Here is a 21,000-nt window from a genome sequence, read left to right on the forward strand (position 1 = left end):
TATATTTAATAACAATTTGCAATTTGCAGTTCGCAATTCGCAAAATAATGAAATTCAAGTGTGCTAATTTTCCAATAATAATCGCGCACACATTTTGTGTGTATGTTTGTGGAATTTCTTATATGTGTTTGCTTGTGCAATTACAGGAATTATGCAACAAGACAACGCTGAACAAGTAATATTGGATCCAAAGCTTATAGCTAAACACTATTTAAGAACCTGGTTTTTTCTCGATTTGATTTCGTCGATACCATTAGATTATATATTTTTAATTTTCAATCAAGTAAGTTATTTGTATTTAAGAAACAGTACGCAACATTTTGATTAAGATTATGAAATTGCAGGATTTCTCTGATTCTTTCCAAATCTTGCATGCCGGACGCGCTTTGCGCATCCTGCGTCTAGCTAAATTACTTTCCTTAGTTCGCCTGCTGCGTCTGTCTCGCCTCGTGCGCTACGTATCGCAATGGGAGGAGGTCTATGTAAGTACACGGTTCAATTTTGGCAAAACACTTTACATTTTTCTTTGCATAGTATAACTACGTATGTGTACATATGATTATTATGTACTTTTATATACATATATTTGTTTTGAATTTCTTTCTTTCGTCATATTTGATAATGTTTATATACGTATACTTAATATTTGATATTGACTTTCAATTTACAATTTCGTCCATTGTTCAGTTTAGTTTTTGATCGGTTACGTTGATTATTCTCAAATCAGTTTTGATTTTGCCACAATATGTTGTGACCTTTAAGATCGACGTATGAATCTCATTACTGCAATACATTCCACACCGAAAAAATGTTCGAAAGAGTCGAAAAGAGCCTAGGTCTGGGTTTAGGCTTAGTACAGACAGTCAGTTGGACAGTGGTCAGAGAGTTGTCTATCTATGTAGTCCAAAGTGCTCACTCTTCTCGAAAGATAACAAAAACAGAACCAGAACAAACACAAAAAAAAACAACAAACTCTACATTTGATTAACTAGTTTTATATGGCGCGCAAAATGTTCAAACTATAAAAATTTCAGTTGTTATACAGAACCTTAGTATACTCGTACTATGTGTGTGTCTCTTTGATTTCACTTTACGTTGTGTTTTGATTTATGTTTGTTTCATCATTATATATATATTCTACCTATATTTAAATATATATATATATGTACTGAATGTACCAATATAAATGCGACCAATTCTTCCTGCCGTGCTGTACAATAAAAGCCCAACCAAGCCCAGTTTGTTTTTTTGTAAATTTTCCATCAAGTAATTTGTACTTTTTCCGCCAACCACAAAAGAAATAAATATAAATATGTTCTATTTGTTTTTTTTCGTCAACTTGTGTTGCGTTGCATTGCGTTGCGCCTCCAAGCCCTAGTCCACCGTCCATGTCCACGTCCAAACTCCTCAAGCTGGCTACAAAAATAACAAAAAAAAAGAAATGAAAAACAAGATCAAAAAACAATAATAACAACAAACACCTCACAACACAGCGCCTCTTCTCAGCCGCTCAACTCGCTCGCGATTCGTTTCAATACTCGATCGTCAATACTCAATGCTCAATGCTCGTAAACATTTTTATTATTCACCATGTCTCGCGCCCGCTACGCTTGAACCTTCGCTCGATCGCGGCAGGGCGAGGGCGAGGGGAGTAAGTGATCTTCTTCAGTTGCTTTCTTTCATATATGTATATGTTTGGTCGATTCTTTTCCGTTTCTTTTTCCCACTTGATTTTCAAATATAAATATATATATTGTATATCTTTTGGAATTTCATGTCTTCTTTTATCATTTTGGTCGATCTTGATTTTCTTGCTGTCTTTTGATGCACTCCAACAACAAAAAAAGCCAAATCTTCATTGCACTATGTACAAAAAAATCTTTGGAGTCTTTTTTTCCTAAGTCGAAGTACCACAACTGAGAAACATTTCAAACATCTTCAAGTGTTGACAAATGCTTTTTCTCCACAACCAAACCAACTACTACAATAACAACAAAACACTTTCTTGCGCAACGTCACCCAACAAAATTATTAAAAAAACAAAACAAAAAAAATAAGTAAATAACGTACAACAGAAACTTCAACTTGGACTCTGTTTATTGTTTTATGATTGTATACATACATATGTATTTATTTTTGAAAACAAAACCAAATATCTATAATGATGACATTTTCGCCACGCATACAAAAAAATAAACCAAAAAAAAATCAACAACAATTTGCTTATCAAAAATCAGACTATGAAACAAAACAAATCAACAAAAAACAACAAACTATTTTAAAATTAACAAACAAACAAATCTTAGAAATGATGAGGGCCTAAAGTACCTGTGTATATATATGGTTTTTAGATTCTGCAGAATCTACAGAAAAAAAGTGCTGATCGCAGAGGGAGAATGCACAGAAAAGACAAAGATGGCTTGACAAAAAGCAACCTAATTCTCAAGGTAACAACCAAATACAAAACCAAAACATCTTTAAAATTTTTAAGAACTATAAACAAAACAAAAAAAAAATTCAACACTATTTAAAAAACAAAAAACAAATTCAATTTTTTGATAAACAAAAACAAAAAGCCTTGATTGATTGACATTATAATTATGTATTATTGGTTGGAACATAACTCACATTTGAGATATGATTAAACCAAAATTGAGTTTTAGTGCATATTTCGTTCGTTCGTTGGTTCGTTCGATTGTTCGATTGTTCGTTGATCATGTTTGCTTGATTTTAATGTTCGTTCGTACATTCTGTAAATTTTCTAAGACTGCCTTTTTATATACATATTGATTGATTGATTGATTGATTGACATACTACATACATATGTTCTTGATTTGAAGCATCAACAAAAAAAAAAAAAACAAAAAGTTAAAACGAAAAAAAAAACAATAAAAATCATATATGTATCTGCACTTCGGTTGGAATCGAAGCTGGTTTTCATGCACTTCACTAGGTGTGGGTTATAGATGGATAGTCCATGTCCGATCTGTGTCCGATTCCTTTTGAAGGCGAAGCTTATAGACTATATACCTATAGACGTAGGCTTCATGCATGAGCATGTCTAGATTCGATTTTCTTCTTAGCCAACGATTAGTTTTAGTAAAACTAGCTTTAGTCCTTTTGCTCTCTCTCTCTCTCTTTTTATTATCAACCATTTGTAAATAAAACAAAACAAACAAACAAGAAACCCCCAATTGACATCTGTCTGTGAATTGCATTGAGACGCTTAGGTGAAGATTTCCAAGTCAAATCAAAACGCGAATCCGAATCCGAGTCCGAATGCGAATGCGAATGACAAACAAACAACACATGTAAAATATAATAATGAGAAAACGGCATAAATACAAAAATAACAGTTCTTATACTATATACATAGTTTGTTCAATGCTTTTTGCTTTACCACTTGGCAATACGATTACAAAACATTAACTACAAAAAAAAAGAAAACAATATAACAAAAACACATCAATGATATGGTCTGCCAGTAAAATAGAACTCGTAAAATAGCGCCCCATATATTTGTAGTCGATTGATGAATTGTATATTTGCATACAGACAATTACCTACATATATATATATAAATACATACAATATCGCAGCAACAACCCATCTACAAAACAACAACAATAACAACTCGTACTCGACCTCAGTCGCTCGCTCTCATGTACAAAATGCCAAAGGTTGCTGCTGCGACTGCGAATTGTTTGAACGTTGCTTTTGCGTAAGCTTGTTGGCCAAAATGCTGCACCCCACTCACAGAACACAACAACAACAATAACAACAACAGTAATATCAATGACTGCCATTACAAGAGCAAACAAATGTAATGGTAAGCGTAGCAGCAAGCTGCAAGTGTTGCTAATTGAAAAGTACTGAAACACAATTGAACGTTTTGTATAGCATACTTATTTGGGCATATGCAAAACTCGCTCACACAGTACAGTAATAATAATACTTGCTATCTGTAATACTTGCTACTGTCACAACAACAACAACAACAACAAACAAACAAACAAACAACAACAAGCAGAACAAGAACAACAACAACTACAATACACGTTTGATTGATATCGTAATCAATGCTTTTGCTTTTGTTTTTGGCGCCATTTTGTGCTGCGCGCTTTATTGCCTCCTACTCTCTCCGCTACTACGCTACTCTCTACTACTCTATTCTCTACTCTACTCTACTCTCTACGCTACTCTTCTCAACTGTATTTAGTACAACTGTAAAGCTAACTAATTTAACTCTGCTACTGTTGCCAATTACTTTACTTTTTTTGTGTTTGGTTTATTCTCTTCTTGCGTTACGTATACTTGATTTTGTTTACATGGTTATGGGTTCTTCTTTGGTTCTCTTCTCTCTTTGGTTCTTCTGTTGTACAAAGATTTCCAGCTGAGATTCGCGTGCCAATCTTCTTCGTTTCGTAAGTCTGTGTAAAATGTAAAAGGCCAAGAATCCATGCACCAATGCATTGGTGAGCTGTGTCTTCAAAGTCCAGGCAACTTCCCATATCTTGTAGTTCACCTGAACACACACAAACACACACAACACACAACCAAAGAAACAACTGAAACTTGATTGCAATTTTACTCTCTCTCTCTCTCTCTCTGTCTGTCTCTCACTCCGTTATGGTTTATCTTTTTTGTTTAATTTCGTTACGTTTTGTTGGTTTGTTCCTTAATATTCTGTACAGAAAAAATGTAGAACTAACAACTGAGAATTAAAAAAAAAAAAAAACCAAAAACAAAAAATGCTTTTCGTTGTATAATACTTTGGAATACTTGAATAATTTGAACGTTTGAACGGCTTAGTGAGCATAATTATATATATTTATCATACTTACTTCCATATACCATGCTAAGTATCAACAGTATTACTTATTTTGGAATTGAGCAAAAGTTAAGATGAGCACTTGTACCATAATAGCAGCTGATTTGCACAATAAAAACCAACAAACAAAACAAAAAACAAAAAAACAATGTAGAAACTGGTTTGATTGATTGCTCTCAGGTTGTACTACACTGTTGTATTGCCTAACACTAGACTCACATACAAATTACTATAATATAATATAAATATATCTTATCCTTTTTTTGTTGTATTCTTTTTTTTTTGGTATTTCGTATACTATCGAATTCTATATTGATTGATAGCGTTTTTCTCTCTGCATTTTTAGAGCCAGCCTTTTTGAGTGTGTGTCGGGGCAACAAACTGATAGCTTATACTGATACCTCTTTAAAAAAAGAAAAACTAACAAACTAATTAAGGCGTTTGCATACTTATTGGCATCACTGTTGAAAGTATAAACTGCCAGCTGTTGTTGCTTAGCACTTCGCAATTGTTTATCATTATAAATTTTGTTTTTATTTTATTTGATTCTTTCTTTTTTTTTTTGGCTGTGGTTTGGTTACAATTTTTTTGGTTTTTTTGGTTGCTTCTTTTATGGAAAATTTTGGCGCAAATTATTTGTACGTATTTTTGTATGACGCGTTCAACGGCAGCCGGAAAACCAAAAAAGAAAAATTCAAATTGAACGGAATTCGATTTTGGGTTTCTCAATATATAATAATAATAATAATATATATTTTGGTTTGTCGTATTTTAAATGTGAAACTCACAAATTGTTATACACCTAATACTCCAAAACATACAAAAACACCAAATAAGTACAACACACACAAACACACTTACACACACACACACACACGCATACATGTAAAGACAGTGCGGTGCTGGGCTTGCGTTGATGTGCACTCTTTATTGATAACTCTGGTTGCAGTTCCTCAATATGGCCTCGGTATTCATGAGGATCTTCAATTTGATTTGTATGATGCTCTTGATCGGACACTGGAGCGGTTGTCTGCAGTTCTTAGTGCCAATGTTACAGGGTTTTCCATCAAATTCCTGGGTATCCATCAATGAGTTACAGGCAAGTTTTCATAGTTTAGCCACAGGAATATCTGATAATAATAATATTATTATTTTTGTTTTTTATTTTTCAGGAATCGTATTGGCTGGAGCAGTATTCATGGGCATTGTTCAAGGCCATGTCGCATATGCTGTGCATAGGTTATGGCAGGTAAATAAAGAGCGACGTGTATACCCGTTATCAATAGGGTAGAAGGGTATAATAACTTACTAGAAATGTACATATGTAACAAGCAGTCCCCATAAAGTATATATATTTTTAAGCAGCATAAACAGCCGAGACTATATAGTAATGTTCGTCTGTCTGACTGTCCTTATAAACGCCTAGATTGCGCAGACTATAAGAGATAGAACTATAATTTTCTATAAATTTAATTTTCGACAGCACTTGTTATTGTTAACCACATCAAGTTTGTGTTAGATTTTTGTCCCGTTCCTATAAATTTGATTGCGATTAGCCTTCGGTATACTTTAGTCTTTTTGGTGTATTAATTGGGTATATTCTAAGAATAATATTGCACTCTTTTGCTTCTATTAAAAACGGATTGCGGGGGTCTTATAATAGAGCACACTCAACCTTAGATTTCTTTCGTGTTTTATTTTATACGAAATATTTACATGGGAGAAGAAAGAACGTCCGTATGTCGTTTCCTTTAAACAGCTAAATTTTAGTGACTATAATGCTTATCAATGATAATCCTATAAGCTAGATAGAGAAGTATTCGGCACATAATGATTCTTCATATCAAAAGAAAATTTAAAACTTCAGGAATGTCAACTATAAAAGTAAGCTTTTCATGATGTGTTTAAATAACTAATATGCTATGATCTGCTTGAGACTTTCTACACATTTTAATTTTTGAATATTTTTTAATTTTTTGTAGATTTCCACCACAGTCACTAACGGACATGTGGCTGACGATGCTATCGATGATATCGGGCGCCACATGTTATGCATTGTTCCTTGGTCATGCGACCAATCTAATACAGAGCTTGGACTCCAGCAGGCGGCAGTATCGCGAGAAGGTCAAACAGGTGGAGGAGTATATGGCGTATCGCAAGTTGCCGCGCGATATGCGGCAACGCATTACGGAATATTTCGAACATCGGTACCAGGGTAAATTCTTCGATGAAGAGTTGATACTTGGCGAGTTGAGCGAGAAATTGCGCGAGGATGTCATCAACTACAATTGCAGGTGGGCGATCTAAATGTAGCGGCATTAACTGCAAATCAGCATTAGCTACTGCATCTGTAGACATACATCATCAGGCTGAGTGTTTAACCAACAATCGCACAACAATACTTAATCACACAAACTAATTTTAATCCCACCACATTTCCGTTCACTTATTAATCTATAATTGCGTTTGCTTTGCTCACAGGTCCCTCGTGGCGTCAGTGCCTTTTTTTGCTAATGCCGATTCGAATTTCGTTTCCGACGTAGTTACCAAACTGAAATACGAAGTTTTCCAACCAGGTAATATGACTTTTGCAACCATAACGTTGACAATCGTAAAACTAACCTCAAAACCTCGTTTCGCTTGAAGGTGATATTATCATAAAGGAGGGCACGATCGGTACTAAGATGTACTTCATACAGGAGGGCGTTGTGGACATTGTTATGGCCAACGGCGAGGTAAGTTTTGAAGACTAAATAAGATAATGAGTTGATTATATAATCTGCATTTATCAGGTTGCCACCTCACTATCGGATGGATCTTACTTCGGTGAGATCTGTTTGCTGACCAATGCGCGTCGTGTGGCCAGCGTGCGAGCCGAAACCTATTGCAATCTATTCTCATTGAGCGTGGATCATTTCAATTGCGTTCTGGACCAGTATCCGCTGATGCGCAAGACCATGGAAACCGTGGCTGCCGAGCGACTCAATAAGATCGGCAAAAATCCAAATATAATGCAACAAAAAGATGAGCAACTAAGCAATCCAGAATCAAACACAATTACGGCGGTGGTCAATGCATTGGCCGCCGAAGCCGATGACTGCAAAGATGAGTAAGTTATATTAGTTAATATTAGCAATTATTTACACTAATGAGTTTTTGTGCGGCCAACGGGGGTGTACTCACAAAAATAGCACCAATTTGTATTTCTATTTTTTTCATATAACTAATATTATAACTTTTTGTATTAAGTATTACAAAAAAAAACGTTTTTTTTTTATTTATATATGTATAATTTAGTTATTCCCTTATGTAATAAAAGTTAAATTGGGATGTTATGTTTAGTTGTTTTTTTTTTTAATGGATTTTTAGCGGAAACATTTTTTTATTTTCAATTTCGCAGCTGTTGTAAGATAAAGATTATCGCATAAAAAGTATTCCCTTAAAGGAAGAGTCCTTCTATTAGAAGTGTCCGCATTTTCAAGTATAACTTTATTTATTTAAGAATTTCCCCCGCATGATGGTTGAAGGTTTATGTGTAAATCATTCTTGCTGTTGTTAAAATAACTTAATAAAACTTTGTATAGTTGCAAGTAATGATTTAATAGTTCTAATTTTACATATGATTGCGTTTACTAAGTATGGTATAATATGTCATAGCAGTTGTTATATATTATTTCTTGAGATCAGTCTTCCAAGACTTAAGCTTTATTCTGAAAAGGTGTATAATATTTCAAGGGGAAGGTTAAGTTATTTAAATTAAACTTTAAGAGTGCTGTTCCTAACTTTGCTTAAAATTATATGGCGTTATTGTCCCGTACGTATGTACGTCATTTGCCCGCTAAAAAAACGTAATTAAAAATATCTTAAATTGCTTATTGAGATATTCTTCCTAAACTAAAGCTTTACCTAAGGCTATATTACAAGGGAAAGTAGAGCTCTAGTCGAAGCTTATTAATCTATTCTCTTGCTCCGCAGTGACATGGATCTCAAGGAGAATTTACTGCATGGGTCAGAGTCGAGCATTGCTGAGCCGGTGCAAACAATACGCGAGGGTCTCCCCAGACCCAGAAGCGGCGAGTTTCGCGCTCTATTCGAGGGCAATACTCCATGACACTGAGGCATCATCATCAAGGGCCCTGGAACAGCCAGCATCACGCATCGAGCAACCATCTGAGTAGCGGTTTGCAACCCAAAAGAACAAAACAGAAAATAGTAATACATACACACACACACACATAAAAGCAACGCAGACACAGATACAAACACATACACACACACACTTGCGTATATAATAATTAGTAAAATGAAGAAAACCCTAAAAGATGAATCAATTTACGGTAGTCTACATACAAGTATATATGCAATTGCGATTTAGTAGAAAATGACAACAACAAACAAACAAAAACAAAACGAAAAAAAAAAAAAATGAAGAGATAGAAAACGTATTACACAACAATGTCCTCAATAATTATTCATAATTTCAGCTCCGCTAACTGTGATGAACTTTAATATAAGAATCGAAAAAAAAAATTAAAAACCAAAAAAAAAAAGATGAGTACATAAATAACTTATACGATAAACAAAAAATTCAGCAGCCAGTTAAAGCAGTCACACAGATATCACACAGCCATAGGAAAAACTCACACACATACACGCAGTTGCAACATACACACACACACACAGACTAACAGACATACATACATACATATATAAGTAGTAAATCTACATGTAAGTTTTATGCCCACGATATTGTAACGATAACGAAGTGAATAGACTTTTGAATTGCTACCTAGGTGTTAGTCCTATGGACCTACTACTACTAACAGTATCACACACCCACAATTACCCATACCAATACAAGAGAAAACACCCAAAACAACAAGAATACACACACTCAAACACCTGTAGTTAAACATTTAAAGACGTGCATAAACTTATGATATAATAACAAAAACAACAATGTTACGTTATGCATTCCAAAAACCAAAACAAAAAAAAAGGTAAAAAAAAAAGTAAATGAAAATTAATGCGCGTAGCTATTATGTACTCGAGTGCAACCAACAATTATGTATTATTGCGATTATATAGCATATTTAAATACGCATTGCAAAATGAAGAAGAAAAAACCCAACAACACTCAGCAATACGACATACAAAACAAGATGAACAACTACAATATTATTAAACAAAAACAAAAAGAAGCAAATTTAACGAAATGCATTAGTAGTTGAACTATTAGTTTTTCACCTATACACACACACACTCACACACACACACAATGTAGTAGAATAAAAGAGAACCTCAGGTTGCCGTCATTTCAACGGTAACAAGCAACAAGCATTAACTATATATACACAACAACAACAACAACATACATACATACATATACAACAAGAAAATGAAACACACACACATTAATAGATAATGTTGTCTTTTATAGGGAATTGTTATAACGATTCAGTTTGAATAATGTACGAATATTTATTGCAAATTATATTTTTAATTCAACATTCTGTTTCCAACAATACTATTTAGTTGCGAGCGAGATCTTTTTGCAATTACATACGGTAGTTTGTATGTCTTTGTTTGTCTTATTTTCAAAATAAATCAAGTGAAAGACAGCAACTTGTTTAACGATTTATGTAACTTAGTATTTTATTATACGTAAACTAATAAAAGAAATGCAGAAGGACAGCGTTTGCCTTAACATAACATAATATCAATTCTTTCATTGAAACTTAAAGCATGCTATGCTTAATTTGCTTTCAAATTTTCTCTTAAAATTAACAAAAACTTGGGATATTTCAACGTTTTTCAATACATAAAGGTAAATCATTAATATTAATGACAAAAACTAATTATAAATGGAAAATCGTATTAATAATAGTAAAATTTTAAGGATTATAGCTGCGGAGCACCAATCCTCGCTCGAGGAGTGTTAAATTAATATTCACAGCAGATTTCGAACTCGAACTCGAGTCCACAAGTATCATGTGAACGGCGTTATCCTGAAATAAGCAATAATATATATGTGGAAACATTTGATAATATTGAATATTTAATTTACCGCATTGTTGATTTTCTCGACTTTTGCAAAGAGTTGGCGGTAAGCTACGAGATCGTAAAAATATTTGCTGGCATCTGCAGAAAAGTGTCCACCTTGCCTGGGCATAATATTGGCCAGTCTTCCGTAAAGACATTGAGCTGGCAGTGTGGCAAAATCTTTGGATAGACACTTCAGATCGCTGTGGGTAATCCACATTCTCTCGGCCGTATCGATAAGCTCCACCTGTGACATAAAGGCTAGGCTCAATTACATTTGTATAATACAAAGAACTAATATTACACATGCCTCAATATTCATTGGATGGCCCATCTTCACAGCAAGCACACGAACGCGCTGCCAGAAAGTTCCCCTGGTGTGAATGGCTCCCAAATGTCCAGGCATAACAAGGTGCAATGGAATAGTGTATTTTTTCATATCTATGTCTCTATAATAGAATCTGTAAAATTTAAAATGTATTTTTTGGTGACATAACTGCTTTTAAATCTAAACTCACTGCATATTAATTGCCATTGCTTTGTAGGTATCGTACTCCTCGTCCTGTATCCAAAAGAAGAAGCTGTGTGGACTTGATACCTGCGTATAAAGAGTGATTCAAATATGCATTACAACTAAAGTAGGATTTAAATTACCGACACAAGCTTCACTCGAATGCGATCATCTAGCTTAAGTCTCTTATTGATGTCGCGAACTGGCAGTACAAAATCATAACGAACAGCATCCGTTGGATAGTCCACTTTTAAGACACGGTCATCCTTTGAATACACAATATTTAGCAATTAGAAAACTAGCATTATGCAATTAAGTTACCACAGCATATCCCGGTATGGCTTCCTCATCGTTACCATCATCGGAGGATACGTATTTGTCGACGGGCTCTTTTTTGGGCTCTATTAATACAGTTCTAATTTCGGGTTTCACATCGAAATCGTTATCGTTTACAATTAAATTTCGAATTTGGTCATCCTAAAATTGATAGAATATGTAGTAAAGATAGCAACAATATCATTAAACTTACCACAGCATACGCTGGAAGGGCATCTTCATCACAGCCTTCGTCCGATGATATATATTCTGTGTGATAAGTTGCAATTGGTTTTTTATCCAAATTATTGTCATTTTTGTCCGTATGATCAGAAATAATGGGCTTAATATCCTCCTTATTATCGGGCATGCAATGTTTGACATTGTCTTCTTCTTCGACATTTGCAATAGAGACCTTCTTAAGCGAACTTGCGATTGAGTTTGTCGAAGGTCGTTGATGCACCTGTCTTGAGTTGTAGTTGTTTTTGTTGGTCGCATAGCTTCGTCGTCCTCGATTATTATTGTAAACTGGCCTGCTTGCGTTCGACTTCTCATTCACGAAGACAAGATCTGATCGTTCGGTAGGATATCTTGACCAAATTTGTTTGCGCGCTTTTACACTTGGCTTCTTTTGGCATTGGACCAAACTTTGAATGTGGGCCGATTTCTCATTTTTCTTGGCCACCAATAGAGCCATAGGACCACATCCTCTTACCTTTAAATTAAGAAAATTTATTTACGTCGAATAATTTTAAATTATTGAGAAACTTACAGAAACAGTGTCAGGAATAGAACGCAAAAAGCTTTCAACGTCTTTAAAGCCCAGCTTGCTAAAGGGTAGAGGAACTCCGTCTACGTTAATATAATCACGTTTCAATTGTTCCACAGTCATATCCTGTGGCGTTGAAACGATTAAGGAGTGTACCATTTTTTTCACATAACTTAACAATCCTTGCTCTTCCATATTGATCCGACGCTGTTCGAATTGATTAACTTGTGCCTCATTGGAATTTTAGCGCTTGAAGCAAGTGACAGTGTGACCGCAAGCTGAATTTAACAATACACATAATTTATCCCAGTTATTAACTTCGATCACACGTTGTTGAGAATTTTTATTTTCTCATAATATATGTAATTCTTGTTAAGAGTTATTGTATTTTATTGAAAGCGATTGAAACTTTCTTAAAGATTTGTTTTTAACAATAAAATACACAATTGCAATAAATATGATTTGTATTAAAATATTTATTCTTGATAAATAACGGGCCTTATTTGCTCGATGAATGACGAGCAGACCTTAAAATCGTTTTTGGTATTTTTAGTATTTTTCTATAAAGTGTATTTTTTTCATTTTTTATAGTCACACTGCTTAGTCGTGAATAATATGGTTTCGTTTGACTGCGATTGAAAGCGATATTTTCTAAAAACAGTATTTAATTAATAAAAATGTTAAGTGACTTCTTCAATAAATTAAATATATTTTTTAAGCTGGCTGTCGAATATATTTCTAAGATTTAATGTACATATACGATTAATCCTACAACCAATTCATTGAATACGTTAAATATTAATAATATAAAATATTTTGAATATATAAGCTATCGAATATTTTTTAATCGATAACTAGTTCGACAACATTTTATGTGGCAACGTTGTAGAAGAACTTTGTTCATTGTGTATGAAGTGTGGCAGCTCCACTAGTTCGCGCTAAGTTGGCTGCGGTTCGATAGCCGAACCAGCTCTTTCTTTTTACTTCCTTTCGGTTCCGAACAAGCAGCAAAATGTCGAAGAGAGGTATTTTCCAAAAAAATAAATCCGAATTAATCGTGTAAAATACTGTGAATTAATGCAAAACAATAATGCAATGATGAAGTGTTCGAGTGATAATGGCCGTTTAATTAATTATTTGTGTTTTCTGTCATTTAGGACGTGGTGGTACCGCGGGAGGCAAATTCCGCATCTCGCTGGGTTTGCCCGTAGGCGCTGTTATGAATTGCGCTGACAACACAGGTAATGGGCTAATAGAATCAAAATACCAATAAGAAATATGGTAATGAAATGAATTTATTTGATAGGTGCCAAGAACCTGTACGTTATTGCTGTGCACGGCATTCGCGGTCGCCTGAACCGTTTGCCTGCCGCTGGCGTCGGTGACATGTTTGTTGCCACCGTCAAGAAGGGCAAGCCTGAGTTGAGAAAGAAGGTAAGTTTGTTGAGTTGTTACTAAAAAGTGCAAGACAGCAGTAGGCAATGTATAGTGTACAATAAAACGATTACAACAACCACCTGTAAAGTGTGTCCACTTCTCTACTGACTACTGCTATCTTGCTTGCACGTATCAATTATTTACTAATTGTTTGTTTGCACGCGCGTGTTTTTTGTCTTTCAGGTTATGCCTGCCGTGGTCATTCGGCAGCGTAAACCGTTCAGGAGGAGGGATGGTGTTTTTATATACTTTGAGGACAATGCGGGGGTCATTGTAAACAATAAAGGCGAAATGAAAGGCTCGGCCATAACCGGGCCAGTTGCCAAGGAATGCGCTGATCTGTGGCCCCGTATCGCATCGAATGCAAGCTCTATAGCATAAGCAGTTTTGCCTGTCAATGAAAAATATACCCAATATATAACGGAACAACACCAGATGTTATTAAATTAGAACTGACGTCTTCAAGATTCTTTTTATTTCATTTCAATATTGATGGCGGACTAAAAACAACAACACGACGGACGGTGGATGAATTTCGTTTTCTATTCTCTTTGTATTTTCTATGCCTTATTTAGGTGCTTCGGTGCGTAGTGTTGGCTTCGGTCGTGTCACCTCCATCGATATCTTGCCATTGGCGCCCTTGAACAGTGCATAGCACACGGGGAATGTGCAACCCTCCAGCGAGTCGCCGTTGAATTTGGTTATGATGTCGCCGCGTTGCAGCTTATTATCGATTTCTGGATATTGTCCTTGTATCTGTAAGAGCGTGACTTAATTTATTATCATATGTGCCTGACGTGTTGGACACTTACCATATCGGAGATGGTGCAACCACGTTCGTTGGGCGTCAGTGAGAGGCCAAGTTCCTTGCCGCTTTTCTTCATAAAGTCCACATTGAACTTCTCCAACTCGGGCGGATCGGCACGATAGACGGTAAAGTTGACAGTTTTCTCGTATGTCACATGGAACAGCTGATGTACCTTGAGCGTGGTTAGGCTCTCGCAATGCACGGCCACGCCGTTGATGTCGCAAATATGATCGAAGATCTTCAGGCGATTGTCTGCGGCCAAAGCGCCCTCCGGATAAATGTGTGTGATGACACAACCAGTCTGCAACGATTGATGGATTAAATGAAACCGCGGGCAATTGTAATGCGGGAAGATGTACAGCTTACCCTGACGTGGTTGTTCTTGCCGCCAGTCACAACGACACCCAATGGTTTCTTGTCTACCTTCACCTCGATGAGCACCTTTTTGTTTGGTTTAATTTCGGCTGTTGCAGGTTCCTGTGGCTTTTCTTCCTCCTTTTTGGCTTCTGCAAAGGAGTGGATAGCATTTTACAGGCTTTAACTTTGTATTGCTCTTGAACTCACCCTCTTTTTTCTTTTCCTCCACTTCTTTCTCGGCCTTTATGGACTCCTCGCTCTTGAGCGTCAGCAGTATCATAGTCACATTGCCCTCGGCTCGCTTTAGCAGTCCAGTCGCCTGTAAAAGTATACGTTATTCGCTGTATCGCTGATCTCGTAATATTGGCTATTGATTTACTTCATCGTAGTTGGACTCGAGTGTCACATCTTGGTTAACCGCCAACAGCATGTCACCCACTTTGATGCCCGCCTGGAAGGTTGATATTTAAAGTATTTAACTTGCATGGTTTTTCCACTTACCGCCTCGGCATTGGAACCCTCGCGTAAATCGGAGACGAAGATACCGTTGCCCACCTCGACGTGCTTGCCGTAGATGACCATGATGCCCAAGAAGCCCTCCTTGCGCACTTGCACTGTGCGTGCTTTAGGGAACTGATCAAATAAGAACTTGGTCTGCAAGATGGAAGATCTTAATGGTTTTTGAAAGAGTAAAAAACTATTCAAGCCTTGCCTCATCGCTGGAAGTGGGGAACTTCTTGATGGGCTTCACACACATGCCCTCGTCGTTCGGCTTGCGACGCGATGTGATCAGGACGAGCTTCTCGCCCTCGACATTCTTGAACACAGCCGTGGCATTCAAGTGGCAGCGATTCTTTAGTACATTGCCGTTAACCTCGACAATCTCGTCACCTGGCTTCACATCCACGTTGGCCAGCATTCCTTTGGGATCGACGCCCGCAATGAAACAGGCCATTTTCTGGCGATCCTTGTGACCGGCTAGCGCGATGCCCAGCGGTATATTGGCCTGACGTTCGAACTCGATGCGTCGCAGATCCTTCATCATGTTATAGCGCTTGTTGATCTTGGCCATCGTGTAGCCAAACTCATCCTCCTGCTCCTTGTCGCGTTCCTTCTCCTGCTTGTTCAGCTTGCAGTTGCCAGCAGAGGCGCGATCAATCTGCGCAGCGAAAGAACTTTTTAGCAATATGTTTGCAATTGATATCCAAAATATACTCGCCTCGTATCCTGCTTCGGTGCGTATGCGTCCGGTCATGTCGCGGGTATCCTCATCGTCCTCGTCGTAGTGGGTTGGCACGTGTTTGACGCGCTGCGATGCCGAGAAAGTTGCATTGCGCTTTGGATCGTTGCGAACAGTCGGTTGTCTGCCCGCTCCCATGGTGCCCATGTTACCCATATTGTTGTTGGGTGTTTGCTCTAGGAGTAGGATGATTCACAGTCTCATCAGATGCCTCTATTAATCTCCAAACTTACCTTGATTGAACTTATTCTTTGCCTGCATATAGCCATTGCTGCGTGGATCATTTTTGTTAGACTCTTCGCTCTTGTCGAACGTGTGTATCTCCAGATCGATCTTATAGTCCGCCTCCTTGATGAGATCAATGACCGCCTGTTCCGTGGAGTTTCGCACATCCTTGCCATTCAGCGAGAGAATCCTATCACCAACCTGCGAATACGTCGCTGTTATTCCATGTTTCTTGGCAGTTGTCACACACTTACTGACCTTTAATTTCGCACAAAGATGCGCTGGACTATCGGGCACGATTCCCTTTATAAAAATACCCGTCGTTTTCGTATTCGGCGAATCCTTCACCTCACCCCGCACAATGCAAATGCCGAATGATTTCTTGCCCGTTTTATCCAACGTCACCATATGAATGTGCTCTGCAGGGGGTTGATCCAAAATAATAAATAAAGGATTATAAGGAAAAATGGGAATATATCAAATATTTGTATAGTAGCAAGTTTTATGAAAGTTTATATTATAGTATGCAATTTGTTAATATGAATTATTTTCCAATTTTCATTGTCACGCACGTTATTTTATTTCATAACATTGCTAATAATTATATCAACAACCAGAAATAAATACAGCTGATACACTAAAATATTATAAAACTATAATTTTAATATTAAATTAATAGAAACTTCGAAATTTTAGTTTCATATTAAATAATAAACATAATAAAATTATTATTTGCTAATTATTTTAATATAATATAATTTCATTATAAATGTGATGTAAAATTGCACTGCTTTAAAATTCAATCATTTTTTTTCTAATTAAGTGCTTTATGGAAATTTTAAATTTCAAAATTTTGGAAAAGGCCAATTTAATTAGGGCAGCCAGAATTATATTAAATCTCCATTAATAATGATTGTAGGCCAATGTCAAAATAAGGATTTCCAAAACATTTTTAATTTAAAACAAAGCGGTAAATAATTTCGAAAGTTTTATAGTCGTATATCCTTTTCGTCTTTAAACTTCCAGCTAGTAAAACTTAATAAAACATTGAGTCCTTAAACCAAAACATCTTGATATTGACCAACACATTATGTATTCATATTGGCAGATCCAGCAAATTGTATAATCCAATTAGAAAAAATAACTTTAAAGCTGCTAAAAAAGTATTTCACTTTATCTTCACTTAATTGCTAGTTTTAATCAATTATAAACACGAATTTATGCACAATTAGTGTTTACATGTATGCTCAATGTCAGCTTGTTTTATATAATCCTTGATTTAATTAGATTGTTATTGCACTTTTGAATTTAAAGTACTGACCACCGCCGCCGGCACCGGGATTCCCTTGGAATTGAACCATATTTAGTGAATAAATTTATTCGTGTTGAAAGGTTTCAAGCGATAAACATTAAATATCGAGTTATTAGTTAGTTTTTGTAAATTATTTTATTTTTTGTAGTTTCTAGTTGTGAGCTTTTTGCAGTGAGCCCATTGAAAATCGCGCCTAAACTGATTTTACAATTAGCCGTCTGGCATTCTTGCTAACTGACTTAGTGGTCATTCTATTTTGAGTCTGATTTTCGTATCGATTACACTGCCCAACAAAGTGGGGGGCTTTGCACAGTGGTGCCGGATATAATGGCAATTCGTATTGCGATGCAAATTTGTGCTTTGTTGGTCAGTGTTATTGATTTGGCGAGAGTATTTCACATTGGCTTCAATTGCATTGAGTAACTTTCGCTGTTTGTTGCGGTAACTTGACAGTTATGACGCAACGTACACACACACACACACACACAGTTATGCACGCATGTGGACACATTGGTGGGTAAAGCAGTCATAACATTTGAGACCACATGATGACAAAGACTGTGTCCAGTTGCGGGCATCTTTATTGGCCATATTACAATATTAATTTGTCTGCCCCTTTGCCAATTTGTCTTGCAGTCGTGCGATGGAAAACTCAGCACTCCACACCGAATGGAAGCCCATCAAGTGCATTTGGCCAAATGCCCATCGATTTTAGCCATTTCTCTGTTTTCATGTAATAAACACAGCAAGTGCAACATGCACAAAAGAAGAGACACATATGTGAATGCGTAAGACAATATGTGTGTGCTCCAACTACTAAGGACAACTCGCTAATGGTGGATGGGTTCGTTGTAATTACGGGTATTCGTTATGCGAATGAATTTAATTTGTCTGCACAACTTAAATGCATAATCAAGATTTGCATTTTAATGCTCAGCCAAAGGGGGGAAGGGGAATGGAGTGAGAAACTGGGCAACAAAGCTACGCAAACATTTCCATTAAATACTCCAAAGGAACTGAAATATGAATATTACTCGAAGCGAAGCGAGGCCGGGGAGAAACGCAATGCAAAAATGTAGAGTAAACAGTGGAGACGTTCAAAGAGCGGGAATTACTTGCTTATGGCACTGAATGGAGTGGAAGGGAAGAGAAGGGAGTAAAATGCGAGGGACTGGGGAAACGATGTTGAAAATTAATTTCATAATAAAAAAGCGTAAGGAAACCCATTTGATAAAACAATTTCCTTTTTGCCTCCCAACAGTCATGTTTTGTTAGTAAAGTAAATTCAAAAGAGAACAGTAAAAGCAGCAGCGGCAGCAGCAGCAACAACAACAACAACAAAAACAAAAACACACAGCAAAGCAAAAAGCAAAAATATGGCAATGAGCTTAACTTTCAGCGCTGCACGCATCCGCAGCGGCAAATGGCGGCCTCAGTTTCATCTCTCACATTCCTGTTCTCCCCTTCTTCCTTTGCTCATTGCGCTGCGCAGTCGACGTCGCTGCGCTGCCTGCTGTCGCTGTTGCTGTCGCATGGCAGAGCTGAATGCTGATTGGCTAGACGTTTGGCTGCTGGCACGCCTTTTGCAATGGCCGCTGTCAGCATGCGATTGTGTGAGGCAGAGAAGGAAAGAGAGTGTGTGTTCTGCACTGTGCTTCGCACTCGCCTAGCAGCATCCTCTATGTATTCAAGTGTGTGTGCTTGTGTGCGCTGCGTCGCAGTCGGCGCATGGTTGTTGCGACGATTTAGTTAACTGAAGTGATTTTTGTATTGTTTGCTGTCACACACATACATAGACATTGAGACAACAGCATCGCGCTATGCTCTTATGTAAGTAGCTACACGTGTATGTTGTATGTATGCCTGCTAATATGTATGTATGTGACCGTGTGCCCATGTGTTCGTGTGTGTGTGTGAATCCGTTGTTGACTTGTTCTTGTGTTGTACTTACATGCAGTTATATCAAATTGCTAATAATCGTTTAGCAGCCACTTCTGAGTGCGTCCTGGAAATGAATAAAAATTACAGTTTTTGCGCAAAAACACTTCAGAGCGGCAAAAAGCCGTTACACTCGGTATATTTCAATATTGCTGCCGCTTGAAATACTCGTTCATAATCACCTCGAGAGGCGCTTTAATAAGCTGAGATTATGATTCAGCGAGCAAGTAAAAAAAAGAGATCCTATTGATTAAGTACTCTATAAACATGTTGCTTTATCTTTTTATATTTAAACTATAATACATTGTTTATATTTGTAGTATTTGAATATATTTATAAGTATAAGTTAATTAATAAATACCCTTTAATTTAGCTTTACTGGAAGATGTGAACATAAAGCTTTATGTTTTTTTTTCGCTACATCAAAATTTTATGATTAAGTTATATTTAAAATATGGAAAGCCGATGACAGCTATTATATTTTTTAATTCTTATTAGAAGGTAACACATAATATAAATAAAAAACATCATTTTTAAAATATACTATGCGTCGTAAAATACCATATACTATCACGAGCCAATATTAGAGAAGTGTTCCCACTAAATTTGTGTCATTGTAGAAACTAAGAAAATAAATAATTATTTAAATTGTTTCTAAATTTAATGCGAAGTTTATTTTCTGATTTTTTTTTCAATTTTCAGCAGAATAGAATTCATTTCCAATAAGTTTTCTTATTGGTAATATAATAAAGATGAACACGATATATAGATGGACGATAACTTTTATTAGCAAACAGGAAAAACTTTTCATATTTCGAGCAACAACTTTCGGCCAAGACTTTTCATTATCTTGACAATGTTAAACCCAAAACACTTTCGAGCTGACAACGTGAAAAGTATTTAAACAGGCAACAGGCAGTATGCGAACAAAACAAAAGAGAAAAAGATGAGGAAAATAAAATCGAAATGGAAACGTAGACGTAAAAGTGAAGCTACTGAATACTCTCACGACAGACGAGGACATCAACAAACAATTACGCGTACATGTGTACGAGTCGTATAAGGATAAGCCAGGACTCTCTCGCAGGACTCGCAGGACTGTGGAATGGCATGCCCCGTGGTATGGATTATGGATATTTGTGTTTACTACGGATCTAATGGGCTCATAACTTTTGAAATGCGAACGTGATAGAGCAAATAATGGTGCCCACATA

General features: G+C 36.5%; 4 protein-coding genes and 1 long non-coding RNA gene across 15 annotated transcripts in view; 2 read left to right on the top strand and 3 right to left on the bottom strand.

Moving 5' to 3' along the window:
- LOC117568615 (potassium/sodium hyperpolarization-activated cyclic nucleotide-gated channel 2) overlaps positions 1 to 11,387 on the top strand; it is a 29,319-nt gene extending 17,932 nt beyond the window's left edge. For 5 of the 11 annotated variants that reach the window (XM_034249376.2, XM_034249377.2, XM_052004124.1 and 2 more), the window contains 11 exons: positions 147 to 283; positions 330 to 482; positions 2,352 to 2,447; positions 5,782 to 5,931; positions 6,005 to 6,081; positions 6,815 to 7,126; positions 7,314 to 7,408; positions 7,479 to 7,567; positions 7,625 to 7,941; positions 8,808 to 10,659; positions 10,732 to 11,387. In XM_034249376.2, coding sequence (XP_034105267.1) covers positions 147 to 283; positions 330 to 482; positions 2,352 to 2,447; positions 5,782 to 5,931; positions 6,005 to 6,081; positions 6,815 to 7,126; positions 7,314 to 7,408; positions 7,479 to 7,567; positions 7,625 to 7,941; positions 8,808 to 8,943 — 1,562 coding nt within the window. In that variant the 3' untranslated portion in view covers positions 8,944 to 10,659; positions 10,732 to 11,387. The remainder of the gene's footprint in view (positions 1 to 146; positions 284 to 329; positions 483 to 2,351; positions 2,448 to 5,781; positions 5,932 to 6,004; positions 6,082 to 6,814; positions 7,127 to 7,313; positions 7,409 to 7,478; positions 7,568 to 7,624; positions 7,942 to 8,807; positions 10,660 to 10,731) is intronic. The other 6 variants (XM_034249379.2, XM_034249380.2, XM_034249381.2 and 3 more) reach the window with 3 other exon arrangements.
- Positions 7,040 to 7,363, bottom strand: LOC127565480 (uncharacterized). The gene is made up of 2 exons (XR_007954785.1): positions 7,235 to 7,363; positions 7,040 to 7,180 (listed from the first exon to the last, which is right to left on the bottom strand). It is a non-coding gene; the product is annotated as an uncharacterized LOC127565480 (long non-coding RNA).
- LOC117568626 (uncharacterized) lies at positions 11,146 to 12,773 on the bottom strand. The gene is made up of 6 exons (XM_034249417.2): positions 12,473 to 12,773; positions 11,915 to 12,415; positions 11,707 to 11,862; positions 11,529 to 11,651; positions 11,393 to 11,472; positions 11,146 to 11,335 (listed from the first exon to the last, which is right to left on the bottom strand). Exons 1-6 carry the CDS (start codon positions 12,662 to 12,664, stop codon positions 11,146 to 11,148), a joined length of 1,242 nt encoding a protein of 413 aa, XP_034105308.2. The 5' UTR covers positions 12,665 to 12,773.
- Positions 12,774 to 13,384: 611 nt separating this feature from the next.
- LOC117568633 (60S ribosomal protein L23) lies at positions 13,385 to 14,371 on the top strand. The gene is made up of 4 exons (XM_034249424.2): positions 13,385 to 13,494; positions 13,627 to 13,710; positions 13,776 to 13,903; positions 14,090 to 14,371. Exons 1-4 carry the CDS (start codon positions 13,482 to 13,484, stop codon positions 14,285 to 14,287), a joined length of 423 nt encoding a protein of 140 aa, XP_034105315.1. The 5' UTR covers positions 13,385 to 13,481; the 3' UTR covers positions 14,288 to 14,371.
- On the bottom strand, positions 14,201 to 18,037 carry LOC117568624 (inactivation-no-after-potential D protein). The gene is made up of 11 exons (XM_034249413.2): positions 17,858 to 18,037; positions 16,795 to 16,955; positions 16,545 to 16,737; positions 16,291 to 16,487; positions 15,784 to 16,230; positions 15,573 to 15,725; positions 15,451 to 15,522; positions 15,279 to 15,390; positions 15,081 to 15,220; positions 14,719 to 15,015; positions 14,201 to 14,662 (listed from the first exon to the last, which is right to left on the bottom strand). Exons 1-11 carry the CDS (start codon positions 17,895 to 17,897, stop codon positions 14,474 to 14,476), a joined length of 2,001 nt encoding a protein of 666 aa, XP_034105304.1. The 5' UTR covers positions 17,898 to 18,037; the 3' UTR covers positions 14,201 to 14,473.
- Positions 18,038 to 21,000: the final 2,963 nt, after the last annotated feature.

This window comes from Drosophila albomicans, chromosome 3 (genome assembly GCF_009650485.2).
Source record: "Drosophila albomicans strain 15112-1751.03 chromosome 3, ASM965048v2, whole genome shotgun sequence".
Classification (NCBI taxonomy): Eukaryota; Metazoa; Arthropoda; class Insecta; order Diptera; family Drosophilidae; genus Drosophila; species Drosophila albomicans.

Coding starts and splice junctions, on each gene's coding strand:
- LOC117568626 (XM_034249417.2), bottom strand. CDS start 12,664: ATGGAAGAGCAAGGATTGTTAAGTTATGTGAAAAAAATGGTACACTCC. Junction 11,863..11,914: donor CCCTTCCAGCGTATGCTGTG/GTAAGTTTAATG, acceptor TATCAATTTTAG/GATGACCAAATTCGAAATTT. Junction 11,336..11,392: donor GCAATGGCAATTAATATGCA/GTGAGTTTAGAT, acceptor TAAATTTTACAG/ATTCTATTATAGAGACATAG.
- LOC117568633 (XM_034249424.2), top strand. Junction 13,711..13,775: donor GAATTGCGCTGACAACACAG/GTAATGGGCTAA, acceptor TTTATTTGATAG/GTGCCAAGAACCTGTACGTT. Junction 13,904..14,089: donor AGCCTGAGTTGAGAAAGAAG/GTAAGTTTGTTG, acceptor TTTGTCTTTCAG/GTTATGCCTGCCGTGGTCAT.
- LOC117568624 (XM_034249413.2), bottom strand. CDS start 17,897: ATGGTTCAATTCCAAGGGAATCCCGGTGCCGGCGGCGGTG. Junction 16,231..16,290: donor GCACCGAAGCAGGATACGAG/GCGAGTATATTT, acceptor TTCGCTGCGCAG/ATTGATCGCGCCTCTGCTGG. Junction 15,726..15,783: donor TCCCCACTTCCAGCGATGAG/GCAAGGCTTGAA, acceptor TCCATCTTGCAG/ACCAAGTTCTTATTTGATCA.